This window comes from Aulostomus chinensis, chromosome 8 (genome assembly GCF_037954235.1).
Source record: "Aulostomus chinensis isolate RoL2024-O1b breed Wild chromosome 8, RoL_Achi_v1.0, whole genome shotgun sequence".
In the NCBI taxonomy this organism is placed as follows: Eukaryota; Metazoa; Chordata; class Actinopteri; order Syngnathiformes; family Aulostomidae; genus Aulostomus; species Aulostomus chinensis.
The window spans coordinates 8,791,869-8,810,368 of NC_141327.1; the positions used below are offsets into that span (position 1 = coordinate 8,791,869).

The following is an 18,500-nucleotide window of genomic DNA, read 5'->3' on the forward strand; positions in this document are numbered from 1 at the left end:
TCTCCTTGTAAGTACGATTTGTTTTCAGCATTGTGCAAATAGCCGCAGAGTGTCCTATTGCGGTTATAGATAATGCGCAATAATTTGCGAAAATCTGCCTCGCGTTTGGTGTGAACACAACTGTGCACAAATAGATTTTTAAAGACAGATCTTTTACACCTGGGAAGCGTCCTGTTGGTTGAGTTAGTCTGTCAACTTTTCTGAATACAAAATGGAATTTAGGCAAAATTTTAAATTTAGAAATAGTTTTTCTGGAGGTTCAAATAGTGTCAAAATGCACAGAAAATATCAGGATGCAAAGTTTTTGCTAGTGTGTTTTGGATAAAAACGCGTTTAGATTCTATTCTGCCAATGTAAAAAAAAAAAAAAAAGCGTCTTGGGTGTTCACTCTATGAATAACTATTGGGAATATACAGCTGATCCCAGACTACAAACAACAATGAGTAATGGTCTCTCTTCCCTGTCTTCCTCCTGCTTGGAGAAGTATCTACTGATCATTGTGTTTGGATAAGTGAGGTTGTATTTTTGCCTAATGAGATTTCTTTTGGTCATTTCAGGGCAAAAGAGATGCAAGTGAAGTTGAGCCAAATAGACCCAAAGCATAAATTAATGTAGACGCAACCTGTCGAAGAAAATATAAACTTAGAGGGAACAGTTATTGCAAAGGTGCTGCTTAGGATGGAAAACATCCTCAGGACCTAGAATCGCTGCATTGGCTTTCTGTCAAATTCAGAATAGAATTCAAAATTCTCCTTCTAACATACAAAGTCCTCAACAATCAGGCACCTTCATATTTGACAGAGCTCACAGTCCCCTATTACCTAGCCAGAACCCTTTGCTCCCAGGATGCAGGGTTACTGGTGGTTCCTAGAGTCTCTAAAAGTAGAATGGGAGCCAGAGCCTTCAGCTATCAGGCTCCCCTCCTGTGGAACCATCTCCCAGTTTCAGTCTGGGATGCAGACACCCTCTCTACCTTTAAGAGCAGACTTAAGACCTTCCTTTTTGATCAGGCTTATAGTTAGGACTGCTTAGGCTGACCCTTAGATATGCTGCTATAGGCTTAGACTGCCGAGGGATCTCCCATGGTGCACTGGGCTTCTCTCTCCTCCTCTCTGTCCTCCTATATGTGTCATATATAAATCATACTCATGTATCACTCACTCGTCTTCTTCTCCAGAGCCTTCAGGTTCCCCTTATCCCAGATCCTGGGTGCTACAGGAGGAAGCTACAGACCTAAAGAGGCTCAATCTGCCACCCAAAGCTTCACCTGCTCATGTCCCTGTCTGTCCATCAGTCTCTTCCTTTCTCTCTCTTTATCTCTGTCTCTCTCTTTCCTTCTGTATATCTGTCTTTCTCCATTATCTGTCTTTGTCTCTGCCCCACTCTCCTGCTCTCTTTCCCCCCAACCGGTCAAAGCAGAAGGCCGTCCCCATTGATCCTGGATCTGCTTGACGTTCCTGCCTGTTAAAAGGAAGGTTTTCGTCACCGCTGTTGTCTGATGTGCTTGCTGATGGAGAATTGTTCGGTGTCAAGTCATTGAAGAAGTGTGGTACCAGACCTGCTCCACTTGTAAAGTGTCATAAGATAACTTTTGTTGTGATTTGGCATTATACAAATAAAATTGACTTAATTTTAAGCCCTTCCTCATTTCATGGAATGCTTGAGAATGCTTAGCTGATAAGTTCTGTTCCATAAGAATGAAACCTCCTCTACAATCTCATGGAAATTTGACAAAATGTCCTATTTTCAAGAAAAGACTGAAGTGGGTAATTTAGTGTAACAATGACCAAGGTTTGCTTTTGAAGAAACATTTGAAACAATTTTGCCTTGAATTGTTTGAGATAAAAGGCATAATTAATGGAGGTACAAGAATAACAAGATGTGTCATACACCATCCTTAGACAGAACTGAATTGAGATGTCTAAATTTTGACCAAATTTTGATCGCACCAACACCTTGTTCTATTGTATTTTGCAACTTCCAGAGCCTTCAGGGGAGAGGCAGGGTTCACCCTGGACAGGTTACCAGTCAATTGCAGGGCCAACACATATAGACAGACAACCATTCACACTCTCAGCCACGTCTGCGGTCAATTCAGAGTATCCAATTTGCCAGGTCCCCACTTGCATGTCTTGGGATGTGTGGGAAAGCTGGAGTACCCGGAGAGAACCCACACAGGGAGAACACGCAAACTCCACACAGACAGATCCTGTGTTTGAGCCGGGGCTCGAACCTGGAACTTTCTTGCTGTGAGGTGACAGTGCTAACCACTGCACCACCGTGCTGAGGTTTTTAATAATAACCCAAAATAAAATTAAGCTCCTTTCACACTTCACCCAAAAAAAAGGGTCAACACGGGTTTTTCGGCACTCTGAAAGGGTCGACTCTGCATTTCGACCCGCGCCGACCGACTCGCCAAGCGACCCGGGAGTTTAGCGGCTCGGCTCGGCACACCTGCAGTGTGAAAAGGGCAACCCGTGTCATCTCAGGTTTCACGCGACCTTCCTGTCGCATCCTGATTTTGTCACTCTGTGGCCTGTCAAGCTGTCGTCATGGAAGCTCCAGAAAAAAATAAACTGAAAAAAAACTTTGACTGGGCTGAGAGCTGCTCACTCATCTCTCAATCAAGTTTTGGCCTCTGCCGTAAGATCAGTCCTCCTGTTGATGTCCTTCAAATGTTCGACTTGACGACATCTATGTTGTCGGTTGTTTACCTCTGTGTTCCGGCACACGTTTATGTGTAATGATGACGTTGTCAGTGCGATGACGTATGAGAGAGAAAAACAAGCACACAGCCCTCACAGCAGGAGTTCAGACCTGGGTTTTTTGGAAGCTTGAGTGCGCCCTGATGCTGAGCAAACGTGGGTCCAAAAACCCGCGGTGACACGTGTTTTTCAGTGTGAAAGGGATATAACGTAACCCTGTTAGAGGCTAGAGGATCTGGCAAGAACTGAATGTAGCCCCTTTCACATTGCACCAAAAACATGGGTCAACGCGGGTTTTTCGGCACTCTGAAAGGGTCGACTCGACTCGGACCCGCGGGTGTTTAGCGGCTCAGCTCGGCTCGGCTCGCCAGCAGTGTGAAAAAGGCAATCTGCATCATCTCAGGTTTCACGCGACCTTCCTGTCACATCCGGATTTTGTCACTGTGTCGCCTGTCAGGCTTCGCCTGTAGCTTCTTCGGCTCCCTTCCAGATGAGCCAAAAACTCATCCTCCTCGCTGCATTAGCACTCAGACGTTTTCCAATCTGTGCCATTTGTATGCTTTGCAAAAGAGACAACATTGCAATGCATGCAAGGACAACGCTCAAGTTCGACTCGGGAACGTCCACGTTGTCGTTTGTTTACCTCTCAGTGTTCCAGCGCACGTTTACATGAAATGAGACGTGGTCAGCGCGATGACGTACGAGAAAGAAAAACACAGGCACACAGCCCCCACAGCAGGAGCTCAGACCCGGGTCTTCCGGAAGCTTGAATACGCCCTAATAAGAGCAAACGCAGGTGCAAAAACCCATGTTGACACGCGCTTTTCAGTGCGTCCAGGAGGCATCCTCACCAGATGCCCAAACCACCTCAACTGACTCCTCTCAACATGGAGGAGCAGCAACTCTATTCTGAGCCCCTCCTGAAGGACTGAGCTTCTCACTCTCTCTCTAAGGGAGAGCCCAGCTACCCTGCAGAGGAAACTCATTTCGGCCACTTGTATTCGCGATCTTGTTCTTTCAGTCATTATCCAAAGCTCATGATCACAGGTGAGGGTTAGAACATAGATTGACCGGTAAATCAAGAGCTTCGCCTTTTGGCTAAGCTCCCTCTTTACCACAACGGACTGGTTTACCACCCGCATCACTGCCGATGCAGCCCCAATCCAAACTCAAATTCGACTCTCTCCACCACCTGGCTGTGCCTAAAAATTCTGTCCATAAAAGTTATGAACAGAACCTGTGACAAAAGCAGCTTTGGCAGAGTTCAACCCTCACTCGGAACAAGTCTGACTTACTGCTGGCAACACAAACCAGACTCACTCCTCCGGTAGAAAGACTGAATGGCCTAAGAAACACAAAATATAAACACAAATAAGAGTCCATGATAATGCAAACTTAAAGAATCTGAACCAAATGTCCATTACTAAACTCAACATAGTCCATGATGACAACACTCACATTTGCAAACAGAAACAAAGAAAATGAGTCTCAGCAGGCCTGATCCAGAAAAAAATATATAGCAGAGCACCCCTCATGTTGATCTAAACTGTAGTTAAAAAGGTAGTCCACTTTGACCAACACTGTTCATGTATCTGTGTTCATGCATGTGTATATTTGTTAACAGGCACTGTAATACTGTACATGTTTTAGGAACCATAGTAATGGGCCCAATCCAAACCAGCATACTGTTACTCAAGCTCTATGAGAGAGCACAGTGAACTTGCCATTTGTTGGACTTCAGGTTTCTGCAGACAGCCTAAGAAAAAAGATTAAGTTTTTGATTTTTGTGCAAAACTCATTGCCATATGTTGATATATAGGGGAGACATTTTAATTACATCAGACTGTCACATTCTGAGGGTGGGGAATAAAACCCAAAGGCAGACAAGAGGCAAGGAGTGTTCAGCAAAAAGGGGAATTTAATGAAAAAGAGACAAAGTACAACAAACGAACTCAACGTACCAACTGAAAACCAAATACAAAGTAACAAAATAAACCAAAACTTACACTGGAGCTTGGGGGGAGCTGGGAACACAACGGGGACAACATGAAACATGAATGACAAACAATGGTCCAACACGGACAAAGGAAAACACAGAGTTTCAATGCACTGGGGAAATGAGACACAGGTGGTGCAATAAACGCAGGTGAGACACACAAGGTTATCACAAGACGGAGCACAGGAAGACAGGACACTAACTACAAAATAAGACAGGACGACAAGACATGGAACATGTAGAGTGGGTAGAGTGGCTGTCTGGCAACCAAAGGGTCGCTGGTTCGATCCTCGACCCCGGTGACCATGTGGAAGTGTCCTTGAGCAAGATACTGGACCCATAATTGCTCCTGATGAGTAGGTTGGTGCCTTGTATGGCAGTGTCCACCATCAGTGTGTGTGTGTGTGTGTGTGTGTGTGTGTGTGTGTGAGAATAGGTGGATGAGATGACACTGTAAAGCACTTTGAGTGCAGCTAAGGTAGAAAAGCGCTATATAAAATTTAGTCCATTTACCATGAGGCAGGGATTGTCTGCTGGGTCTTTTGTGGTCGGACCACTGTCACATTCTAAGGGCGGGGAATAAAACCCAAATGCAGACGGAGGAAAGGAGTGTTCATCAAAAAGGAGAATTTAATGAAAAATAGATAAAGTATAAATCTATTTTTTAATTAATTATCTTGAACCTAAAACAATAGTCAAGCAAAACATATGTAAATGAAAAACAATTAAAAAATATCAGTCCATTTTCTAAGACTGGACAAACTGATTAAGAAGGCCAGCTCTGTCCTGGGATGCCCTATGGACCCACTGTAGGATGAATAAAGGGTTATCTTATCTTTATTCTTTTGATATTATTGCATTTTGTGACTGCTGTCCTTCCAGCATCAATCTGATGCGACTTAAGTGTACATGTAGTGGGGCGAACACGTGGGGGACAGCGAAATTATGAGATATATTCAAATATGAGTATAATTCTAAAAATAGTCCCTTGGCTAAGAATTAGCCAATTATTAAGCAAATCTATGTATTCTCCTCTGAACTACAGAATTCAATGCATCTTTGAACAAGCTGATCAATATTCTAAAAGACCCAACAGCTGTTAGAAGGGAATCCGAATGAGTCATTATATGGATCAAGTTTTTAACATCCTTACTGTTGATAAAAGTAACTTTGTGGTGCTATCAGTTTTTGGTAATACTGATCTTGAAGGAGAATGATGTAGCATTGCCGAATAGACCCTTCTTATCAACTGATTGTACACTATATATATAATCATTGTAATTCTGTATAATTTGTTATGGTAGTGTTCATATTGAATGTCAATTTATTAGGGTTGTATTTTTTGTATTTCTTTGATATTTCTGCTTCAATAATAAGCTATTCTTGACAAGTTGAGGGAAAAAAAATACAGTGGCTGAATGGCTCCACAACATACATTTTAAGTACCTACAACAACACACCTCACATCATTGACACTCAGAAATACCTCTAAAAGAATAAAGAGAAGAGAATTCCTTTATGTAAGTCTCCTTTAGGAGTGGTGTGTGACTGACAGGTGAGCAGGCAGGTCACAGGTTAAGCTGACCATGTTATGAGGAGGAGGCGGCGACAGAACTGAGGTTAGCCACTGGGTGGCATATTTACTGAAGGTAATTGGTTGTGTGTGCTACAGAACAAACAAAAAATGAATTTACATCAATAATTATGTTAAATAGAGAAAAAATAAAGAGCAATTCAATTCAGTTCATCTTTAAGTTTGTCAATAGTAAATCCTAAATCTTCTTCACAACAACAAATCATCAAAATAGAAATCAATTCATTCATATTTAAATCCAGAATTCAATAATTAACTTCAATTTATTTGTTCAGTTAAATCATCATAACTCATTTGGCCATGTAACTGAAAATAAAGCATCAAATAAATCATTACATTAAACCATTTGGACAGGAAATAAACTCATTCTGTAGTGTTAAGTAAGTAATAGATCAAAGGAGGATAAATCACTTAAATGCATGATATATAAGCGAAGGAAATTCATGATATTAAATAATCAAAGTATTAAATATAACTGAAATAATTTTGTTCAAGCAATTATGAAGGATGTAGGCCTTGCAGCACGTCAAGGTAAGGGGCCTCAAAACAAACATTTCCTGGCCGCATGGCACACTTCATGGAGGTCAGAGCAAACAAACTTACGTTAGTCTGTGGATGCACACAGGTGAAGAGCGGAGAATGGAGAAAGGTGTCTGGAGGTTTCTTAGTTAGAGTTTGCTGATAGAACACCTGGAATAGAATACGTGGAATGTTTGGCGTTGCTGGTGATCTGACCAGAGTGAGAGGATCAGCTCATCTAAATAACCTCCCACAGCAGTTTTTGTGGTAGGAGGGTGGTCATCTTGCCCTGATGAATATGGTGTCACTTCCCATGAGTCTTTTCACAATCTCAATTTTCATATATAAAAAAAGTGGGTGTTTGAAATAGTTTCAGTAAATGACTGCCAGGTTGAGATTAAGCTTTATGAACTAATCAACCATTTTCACCGGAGAGCATTTGACTTGTCAACCGAGCAAAACCAGACAAATTTTAGGTGGGTGAACTCTCCCCACTCCCATGTGTCAACATAATCACATCAGTGGTTTCCTGTAGTTTCTTGGTTTTGCACCTGCCCTGTCTCAAAAGCAAGTGCATAGAGATAAGTATTATCAGTCCAACTGGAAGGATAGCTTTTGAGGATGAAAATTGGTCTGTAGCTTGTTGTGTTTTGGTTGTGATCGTGTATGAATCTGTACCAGTTTTGTTCCATTTCCTGCCTTGAGCACCAAATATATTTGTTCTTTTTTTATAATTTTGTAGCTAGATGGTCTCAGATTATGTCATGTTTATTATTATTATCATGATAGTAGCAGTCTGTATTCCATCATTGCAACTTTAAGGGTTTGATTTGTTAAAATTGTGGCCAGCAAGTCCTCTGAATCAAATGACCACATAATTCAAGTTTAAAGAACAAAAACAAACTTGGTCTTGTGGTGCACCCTACACTGTAAGAAATTTCACTGTAAAATTACAGTAAATTATTGGCTAATAATTGCATTACTTTCACAGCAATTCGCTGTAAATATTTTCACAACAATTTACCGTGATTAATTCACAGTACTTTACTGTAATTATGCCACAGTGTTTACAATAAAACAACAACACTTAACCGTAAATTCATGGTTGCCATGCCCAAGGAATTACCGTGATATAGCAGTAATTAGCTGTGGACTTACTGTAAAGTAATGTGAAATAAATACAGTAAATTGCTGTGAAAATATTTACGTTGAATTACTGTAAAAGTAATGCAATTATTAACCAATAATTTACAATTTAATAAACAAAGTAATATATTGTAAAATCCATTCGTTAATTGTAATTTTACTGCACCCTCTCACTTTATGCTCAAAAAAGAAAACAGAACAAAATCATGATTTGTTTTCACTTTTTAATCAAGCTTACGATAAGTGCAAAGTGCAATATTACATTTAACAGGAACATTTATAGGCAGTTTCCTGGGCAAACATGCTGCCAACATATTCAGAACAAATCGTAAGAATAAGTATAAAATGTGCAACACTAAAAATGTAAACAGTAAAACCACTCACAGGAAATATAGTTTTTTTTGGCTCTTACATAAAATCAAAATGGCTGCAAATGTAAGCAAAGGGTCATGACAAAAGGGACACCCTTTACAAACAGCTTTAAAAATTAACAATTTAAAATGTGCAACAGCAAAACTGTACAACAGTAAAACCACTACAATTCAGGCATATTTTAAAGGGAGAGTTCAACATGGGTTTTGGCAGTTTTGACAAACTGGCCCATTGCCACAACCCCTATAGTCATAGTAGTAGGTCCCTTACTTTTAATTGTTGGTACAAGCTATTTTTAGATAAGCGGAGCAGAGACATGAGCTGCTCAGAGCTACGCTACGGGGGCTAATGGGATTTCTTGGTTTCCCTCATCAAACTCATTAAATACACAATCCAACAACAAGCTATGAGATAATAATGGAACCTTACGAGACGGAGATGTTCTCACAGCTCTGCTCCACTGATCTAAAAATAGCTTGTACCGACAATTAAAGGTAACAAACCTACGACTGTGACTGTAGGGATTATGTCAATGGGCCAATTTGCCAAAATGGAATCCACAGGTCAAAAAAGGAACACTCACAAGTTGTTAGAAAAAACAACATTCTACCTTCTACAACCTTCTACATTGCCTGCCACTCGAAATCTACCAGTTTGCGCATTAAGAGTGCTTACATGTGCGTTGAACCCTCCACGTTTCCTCTTTGTCTTCGAGCCAGTTTCTGGATTGATACCCAGGAAGCATCTGTAAATCAAAAATAAAGTATTAATATCGGGTGATCTTTTATGTTAAACTAGAAAAAAATGCATTTCCTAGTGAAAATGCAGTGGGAATGTTCATTGCTGAAAAGAAAAACGCTGCTGAAAATGCATAAATCTCACATAAAATGCCCAAGAGTAATAGCAGTAATAGAAGTAATAATAATAGTTGTAATAGCAATGGTAGTAGTAGTAGTAGTAGTAGTAAAAGCAATAGTAGTAGTAAATTTAATAGTAATAGTAGTAAAAGTAATAGTAATAATAGTAAAAGTAGTAGTAGTAATAGTAACAGTAGCAATAGTAGTAATAAAAGCAGTAGAAGTAGTAGCAGAAGTAGTAGAAGCAGGTTTGAAGATTTCTCCCATAGACTTCCATTGTAAAAATTGGTTAAAAAAAGTTTTACAGAGTAAAAACTATAAAAGTTAGAAAGCTGAAAAGTAATAGCGGCAATGTCCTAAAAGAGCGTTTTGATAGTCGAACGGTTTTAATAGCATAAAGTATGAAGGAGCTGAAACGTGAATAATAATAATAATGATAAGGAACAGAAGAACAACAATAATAATAATAATAATAATAATAATAATAATAATAATAATAAAGAATAGAAGAACAATAGTGGGAATGCTCATAGCATTCCCACTAATTAACTGTCTGGACATTTTTGTCCGGTGAGTGAAAATTTCTCTTGTTTTTTGGCCATATTTTTTACTGAATCACTTTTGGCTGGGAAGTTTAATTTTATGTTACTTGTCAAAATATGGTTTTAAAATTCTTCCAAGGTCAAAAATATACTGTGTGCAAAAAATGCATACACTTATACCCTTGAAGGATCTATCACCTGGTGTTTATATCTGTTTTAGTCGTTCAGAATAACTGAAAATGGCTTATTTTCAATATAATACGTGATCTGGGGGGGAGGTATTTTTGATCTGGTATCAGAGTCTTGGATAAATCAAAGATTAGTAAAAAAACAAAACAAAAACTGATTTTGATTAAAACTGGACCTGTTGTGAGGCAAAATGTCAGTCAGAGTTGAGTACACAGCCAACACTGTTTTTTTTTCCCCCCGAGCCAAGCGGATTGTCAACTTCAAATGCATCTTGGTAGAGTATCACACGGACTGAGGATGGCTCAGTTTTCAACAGAAGATTACTTTTAAATACCTCTCCATCCCTAACATCCTGGTAGACATTAACTGTGGAAGGTTCAATGCGCGTTGCGGCATACTGTTCTCGCACAGACTCATTTTTGAACAGGGCAGCCAATGTCTCCTGTACAGGTACATATTGAGCAAAACGTTCTTTACCATTTTCATCATTTCCCAAGAATACAGGCACAGGCTCAACATAGTGGAAACTCTTTTTAAAAGCATTCTTCCTCTTAAAATCTGTGCTCAGAACTCCTTTGTTATAGATCTTCAGTAGATCCTCTCTGTTAATTTCGTCAATAATGTTGCTTATTGTGGTCTCAGGAATTCCAAGAACCTTCAATTTTTCACAAAGAATGTTAAACATGTGTGACAGGCCAATTTCATGGGCATTTTGAAAGTCCTCAATGATAGTTTGAATAGTACTTACTGGTAACAATAACTTAGCCTGTCATTTCAAGAAGAGAAGTGTTAGGTTGTGTAGGAATAGGGCTTCATCCACAGCAAATGGAACGTCTGGTTCATGTTGTTCATCAGAAACATCTGAACATGAGGGCCCCGGTTCAGGCTCACTCAAAGGCTCTGTAGGAACAGACTTGTGTAGAACCAAGTCAATTAGATCATCTACATGCCTACCTCTATGCTTCCTGGAAATGTGCAAGTCAAAACTGGATGGAACTGTGAAGCTGGAGTCACAGCCTCTGAATGGACATTTGATTTCCAATCCATCTTTTGGGTGTGTCTTCAAATGCTTTATAAGAGAGGTTACAGTATCACACTTAAATGCACAAGACTGAGCCACACACTTTAAGGCTGTGTCCACTTGCCTGCAATGCAATCCTGCTGATTTGTGCTCTCTATATATGTGCGTTTCTAGAACAGTGGCTTTGAGGTACTTCCGTGTGCAGTCAGGCACACCACACTGATAGCGATAATTGGGAGTGTTACTGTGCAGCTTTATGTGCTAAATAAAGTGACCGACGTTATCAGACACATAAATGCACCCACTAAATTTACAGTGGAACATTATTCATCAAAACAACACAATTATTAAACTAGAAGAGGAAAATACAGGCAAAAATAATAACAACTCGTTATGCGAAGAGGAAAATGGACCCAATCTCTTCAGCTGAGTTACAAAAAACCAGGACAACCAATGAAAATCAAACTGTAAACTAGAGCATATGCAGCAGGTCAATGATCGCTACAATATCAACTTTTTATTCCATCATTTGATGGCTGGAAAAAACAAAAAAGTTGTTTAGGCCTAAAAGACAAACACCCTGGTAACAAGCCGTTGATGGATCAAGAAATGCTTGGAAAAAATTAAAAAAAAGCACTAACGTTATATTAGCCTACGTGCTGCTCTACTGAGAATTTCACATGCAAGATGAAAGAGAAACGTCAGCTGCGAAGGTGTTTCACACCGTATCAAACCAACTATCTAACTTGCTAACGTTAACCCCAGCCACAGCCTCAAATCAAAATGTGGAGCAAAGATTCACTCTACCGTGAAATAAAATGTCCCTTTAGCTCACACAAACAGTTGATAAAACCAACTAACCGTGTTAATCCTCCATGTGGTTGCTCCTCACAGCCTTCGGTGAGGTGGGTGTCCCTCGGTTTGACTGTGTAGAAATAAAAGCGTCAGAGAATAAAGAGTAATTAAAACGACGAACATCACACTCGTTTAAAAGTTCAATATAGTGAACGCAAAGGTAGAAAACGAGGCTAAATTACCTTCTCTTGTTCTCCGGGCGGGTGGCATCAAGTCCATGCACAAACTGTTACTATTTGAAAAGATCCGCGGCAGGTCCCACAATTCAGTGCGGTTCATGTAATTTACTGTGTTTTTGCGTGGAGTCTTAATACAGTATTTTGCGGTGAAATGACACAATAAAATGCTGTGAAATCCCAGTAATAATTAAAACAACAAATAATACAGTAGTTTACTGTGATGGCACTGTTTTTATAGTAAACGTCTAAATTACAGTGTCATACTGTGAACATTAAAGTTAAATCCTGTAAGGTGATAATAATGCAATTTAGTGTGAAATTTTACAGTTGACTATTGTGAAATCCTGGTAATTATTTATAGTGTAGAACTTCTTATATCACCTTTGCATAACCCGCCCTGCAAGTGCCCTTAAAACCAAAGCAGCAATAATTTGATTCGATTTATCAAGCAAGACAGTGAGTGATAAACTTCATTTAGCACACGTGTACACGTGAATGGACTACTATTATAAGGGGTTAATTTGAGTTCATACCATTTTTAAAGCATATATTAGCCTCTATATACTTGTAGGTTGGTCAGATTTAATTGATAATGCACTGTTTATTGTAATTTGCTGACATAAACTGACGCAGTGCTCTTATAGTGTGTCTTCATCTTACTATGTCCATAATGATTTATCTTTATGTCCAATACTCACAAGCAGAGGGCACCAGCAGATACCCAAAGTAACCATTATCCCCACAAGCTACACCACCATCACTATATCATGGTACCTGGCTGAATGATGAGAACCTGGCTTCCTCCTGACACAGCCAGTGAGGTAAGTCCAACACCCCCCCCCCCCCCTTAACAGATTAAGCGGTAGAAAATGGATGGATGGCTGGATAGATATGTACATCCATTTCATATATATATATATATATATATATATATATATATATATATATATATATATATATATATACATACATACATATATATATATATATTTAGAGAGAGAGGGAGAGAGAAATATATAAAACCTCAATAATTCCAAATATTTCCAAACATTTATTCTAAATTGCTCATCTGTAATGATCGATGTTTTAAATGTGATTAAAATCCACTGTGATTCAAATTTACCAGATGCACATTATGTACTGACATCTGGTGCTAAAAACATGTAAGCACTTCATTGCCAATATATGACCTGATACATTTGCTATTGAGTTATAATTCTTATTTTGGAGTGAGAGAACATTGGCCAGGATGAGATTTATGCGGTTTTGCAACATGTGAAAGAACAACATGATCACAGCATGAATTTACGAAGCTAAATAGTTGTAAACAAAGAAGTCTATTCTTTAACTCAGTAATTAGATGCAAATTAAAAAAATACTCACCAATCTTGGATATTCTCACTCTAGCTGATTCTCCTTGTAAGCTTGATACTGGCAAGACAGGCTAAACAATAACTATTTCAGTCCAAAAAGCAATTAGAATAGAAATCATTTTTCCCTCTGATGAACAGCTTCACCTGGGGGATAAAGACAGGCTTGGGTAAATTCCACTGCTCTGTGTACAGTATATATCGACTGAGGAAAAACTCCATAGAAAACCCTTTTAACAGGGAAAAATCTGAGAAACCTCAAGGTGAGTAACAGAGGAGGGATCCCTCACCCAGGACAGACAGACGTGCAGTAGATGTTGTTACAGAGAAGAAAACAGTGTACAGTACAAAATATGTGAAACATGGAAATGTTAATAACAGTTGAAGAAGGAAGCGAAGGAGAGAGGAGAGGAGGGGAGAGGAGAGGAGAGGGCTCCATGTAGCCTGATGTGTCCCCCAGCAGTCTAAGCCTATAGCAGCATAGCTATCAATAGTTCAGAGCTACCTGAACCAGTCCTAACTGAAATCTCTGTCATAAAGGAAAGTCTTAAGCCTGGACTTAAAAGTTGTCAGAGTGTCTGCCTCTCTGACCCATGGAGAGAGCTGACTCCACAGTAAAGGAGCCCAGTAACTGAAGGCTCTACCTCCCAGTCTGTTTTTAGAAATACTGGAAATCACTAAAAGACCTGCATTCTGGGAGCGGAGTGCTCTGGCAGGACAGTAGGGACTAATGAGTTCTTTCAAATAGGATGGGGCCTTATCATTGGGAGCCTTATAAGTCAGCAGAAGGATTTTGAAGTCGATTCTAGATCCTACAGGAAGCCAGTGGAGAGAAGCTAAAATGGGAGAGATGTGTTCTGTCTTCTTAACTCCTGTCAGAACCCTCGCTGCAGTGTTCTGGACTAGTTGGAGACTCTTTAGAGAGTATTTAGGACATCCTGACAGGAGAGCGTTGCAGTAGTCCAGTCTAGAAGTGATAAATGCATGCACCAGTTTCTCAGCATCACTCTGGGAAAGGATATTCCTAATCTTAGCGATACTGAGCAGATGGAAGAAGGTGGTCCAAGTCACATGCTTTATGTGGGAGCTGAAGGAAGGGTCCTGGTAAAAAATGACTCCAAGGTTCCTTGCAGTTACACTCGGGGTCAGGGTGATGCCATCTAGAGTAGTGATCCAATTAGAGAGCGTGTCACTGAGGTGTTTAGGTCCAAACATGATGACCTCAGTTTTATCTGAATTTAGCAGTAAGAAGTTAGAGGACATTCAGGATTTAATGTTTTTCAGGCAGTCTTGCAGATTAGTAAACTGGCTTGTGTCATCTGGCTCCATCGACAAGTAGAGTTGCGTGTCATCCACTTCACAGCGAAAGTTGATTGAGTGCTTCGGGAGTATGTCACCTAATGGGAGCATGTAAAGAATGAAGAGAATCGGTCCTAAAACTGAACCCTGTAGTACACCATATGTAACTCTGCTATCTTCCGAATGGTCATTATTAACATTAACAAACTGAAACCTGTCAGATAAGTAGGACTTAAACCATTTCAGGGCAGGTCCTTTAATCCCAATTTCATGGTCTAGTCTCTGAAGCAGGATGCTGTGGTCGATGGTGTCAAATGCAGCACTGAGGTCCAAAAGTACAAGTACAGAGACGAGACCTCTGTCTGAAGCTATAAGAAGATCATTAGAGACTTTGTCCAGGGGTGTTCCCTGAATCCAGACTGGAAGGCTTCAAACAGATCGTTGCTGTGCAGATGTTCGTGTAACTGCTCCAGGACAACCTTCTCAAGGATCTTGGAGATGTAGGGGAGGTTGGATATAGGCCTACAGTATAGTTGGCTAACACATCTGGGTCAAGAGAAGGTTTTTTAAGTCAAGGGTTAATGACAGCCACCTTAAAGGCCTGTGGCACATAACCTGTGACTAAGGAAAGATTAATTTGGTTCAATATTGAAGTGTTGACTAGAGGGAAGGCATCCTTAAGTATTCTTGTCGGGATGGGATCCAGCAGACAAGTGGCTGACTTGGGGGAAGTAACTGCAGAAGTTAAGTCTGACAGGTCGATGGGGGAGAAGCTGTCCAAGTGAGCACTAAGTCTGGGAGGTGCTTCTATGGGAACTGTAGTCTGTCCTCCATTACTGGCAATCTTTGTTCTGATATTCACAATCTTTTCAGTGAAGAAAGATAGGAAGTCGTTACTGCTGAGAGTTGGGGGGATGCATGGCTCAACAGCACTATGGTTCTTGGTTAGCCTGGCCACAGTGTTGAAGAGGAACCTGGGATTGTTCTTATTCTTGTCTATTGACGATGAGAAGTAAGCGCTTCTAGCATTATGGAGTTCTTTTTTATATATTAATAAACTATCCTTCCAGGCTTGGCGGTCTTCCTCATGCTGGCTGGAATGTGTCTTCCTTTCCGGTTATCTCATCTTCTGTTTCAAGGCACGCAGCTTTGGGCTGTACCAGGGAACTATTCTTTTTTCGCTGATAACCTTCTTTTTCAGGGGAGCTACGGCATCAAGTGTCCCAAGGAGTGCTGCTGCAGTGCTGTCCACAAGATAGACTACCTGCGTGGGGGTGAAATCAGCATAACTACCCATTATATTACTGCAAGATGTGGCAGCAAGCTCTGCTGGAATAAGCTCCATAAATCTAGAAACAGCAGTGTCAGATAAACATCTACTGTAGTGGGATTTTTTCCCAGTTAGGATATAATTTGTTAAAGTAAATTCAAATGTAATTAAGGAGTGGTCAGACAAGACGTGGTTTTGAGGAAGAACTGTGATGCGGTCAGCTTGTGATGCGGAGCACAGTACTTGCCGCCCCAGGTGCAGTCGGGGCGGTGGATGCCTTCACGGTCTCCACAATGAACCTGCTGGAGGTGACCTGTAGTGCAGGATAGGGTCCTGCTGGTGGAGTGGTTGGTGGACACCCGCTTTTCTCATATGGTCACCCTTCTTTTTAGCCTCATCCCTCTTTTCCTGGTTTTCTTTCTCCTTGTCCCAAAACAATTTACCAAGTGCCTTCCTGTCATCTTTCCCTGCTCTGCTTTCCTTCAACACCTCCTCCATTCTTCTCTTTGCCTCACTTCTTGCCTTTTGTTTGCCTTTCTCTGAACCCACATTCCCAATATGAGTAAAATATTTTTCATTTGCTGCCCCAACGGCCTCCATTGAGTCCCTGGGCCCCAACCATTATCAGCAATCTCGCTGTCAAATTCTCCGTCCATCTGTCCCTGCCTAACAGTGAGATGTGCCAGGCAGTTTGTATGGAGATCACCTGAGCAACTGACCCCGTCAAACAACATCGTCTTGTTAAGTACCGTTCACTTTGTTAACACCACAAGGTCTCTGTGACACAGAGAGATGTTATGTTTAAGACACACAAATTACTCTTTCCCCTGGAGAGACTTAAAATTTTCCTGGTCCACTTTGACCACACGATATAAAACTACGTAGTAGAATTCGGAGGTCTTGAATTCCCCGGCTCTCTAACCCAGCACCTTATGGGACTTTAACCCAAGGCCCTATTCCCTCGTCAGAGAATAGTGGGGTTGCCAAACCAAGGAAATATCAACTCTTATTCACTCTTTTCATTATTCACCATAGACTCCATAATTTGGAACTAAACACTAGGACACTGTTGACTCTTAATTTGGTAGAACTCTCAAATGTGCAGAATTTGTTGTAACGGGTTCTGCTTACCTTATTTCTGTTGGTCAACCAGAGTTTGTGGTGTCCTTTGTGCTTAGTCAAAAACAGCCAAATTAAGACCTCACTCTCATCCCAGACGAGCCCCCAAATTTGTTGAAGTACGCTGACTTCACTGGGTCCATTGATGAGAAGAGATCAACCGGAGTTGTCTGCTTTAGACAAATCAACACTTTATTTCATACAACAAAGCAGACACAGATATATCCGGAGACCCCACTACATGCACCGGGAGAGTGCAAGAGAGAGTCTGAATATGATTGTACAGACAGTGAATACATACGTGAAGCCATGCCTTTTTTGCATACGTAATTTCCACTCATGCATATCACACTTCTTGATTCGTACTTTTCCAATCACTCCTGTCTCCTGCACAGTCAGGTCGTCTTGTCCCATTGTTCTTGTCATTCAGCCTTGACAGTTCGGGTGCGATTAACATTCTGCACAACTTAATATAAACAGTCATGTCATGTACTTATACACAATCAACTCCTGATAGGGTAGTGACATGTGAACAGAACATGATCAACAGCTCATCATCTCACAGCCTATAACAGGCCTTGCCACCAATGTGTCTAGCATGTGTCCGCTTGAGTAGCTCTGCTCTCAGAGCCTTTGGAATAATGATACACTTCCCTCTGTACAGCACACCATTTTGCACATTGAGCTCATCCCGGAAGGGCCAGTAGTCCTGCGCTGCCAACGGGGTGTCTTCCTTGAAGTCAGGCCACCCTTCCAGGATCACCTTCTTCAGTTCTTGGAGTACATCATCTGTTTCTTTGTGCTGTACAATTTGATGGAATCTGAAGGTAGTGACATTCAGGTTCTGTGCTTGGTCCAGCTGTGTGTACTCTGTCTCGGCTGCAAACACCGCATGTCGCACATGTGGTGTGTCTGACGCCTGGCGTGGCAGAGAAGCTGTGCTTAAAGTGTCACTGTCGTATATTTCCCAGGCCTAGGCCTGTACACCACATCGAGGTTGTAACACTGCAGCTGCATGAGCATTCCCTGGAGGTGTTTTGGTGCACTAAGTTGTGGCTTCTTGAAGATAGAGATTAGCGGTTTGTGGTCTGTTTCTCTGGTGACGTGTCTCTGTAAGTATTGGTGGAATCTTTGGCATGTTAAGACTATACTCAAGTGCTCTTTCTTGATTTGAGCATTTTGCTCTATCTGTGTCAGGTCCCTCAAGGCAAAGGCCAAGGGCTGCCCGGCTGCCCCCCCCCCCCCCCCCCCCTATCGCAGCCCATTCATGCTGGCATCACTCAGGAAACTGATGGGCTTTGTGATGTCATAATATCTCAGGACAGGTGTGCTGGAAACCAGCCACTTTATTTCTTGCACCCTGTCCTCATGTTTGGTTAACCAGTGCCATTCTGTGTCTTTGTCCAGGAGTCTGCAGCGTGGGTCATAGACCTCAGAGAGCTTGGGCAGGAATTTGGTGAGATATGT

General features: G+C 41.0%; 1 protein-coding gene across 1 annotated transcript; it reads right to left on the minus strand.

Annotated features, from left to right (window-relative positions):
• Window positions 1-6,793: 6,793 nt before the first annotated feature.
• LOC147257000 (uncharacterized) lies at window positions 6,794-12,038 on the minus strand. The gene is made up of 4 exons (XM_086210011.1): window positions 11,979-12,038; window positions 11,803-11,866; window positions 9,008-9,077; window positions 6,794-6,985 (listed from the first exon to the last, which is right to left on the minus strand). The coding sequence occupies exons 1-4, from the start codon at window positions 12,013-12,015 to the stop codon at window positions 6,794-6,796; spliced, it is 363 nt and encodes a 120-aa protein (XP_086066137.1). The 5' UTR covers window positions 12,016-12,038.
• Window positions 12,039-18,500: the final 6,462 nt, after the last annotated feature.

Bases quoted from the DNA above. Each gene is read 5' to 3' on its own strand.
- LOC147257000 (XM_086210011.1), bottom strand. From the start codon at position 12,015: ATGGACTTGATGCCACCCGCCCGGAGAACAAGAGAAG. The intron at 11,867-11,978 runs GTAATTTAGCCT...ATTTCTACACAG, and splicing joins CGCCCGGAGAACAAGAGAAG to TCAAACCGAGGGACACCCAC. The intron at 6,986-9,007 runs GTAAGCACTCTT...ATTCTATTCCAG, and splicing joins GTGGAGGGTTCAACGCACAT to GTGTTCTATCAGCAAACTCT.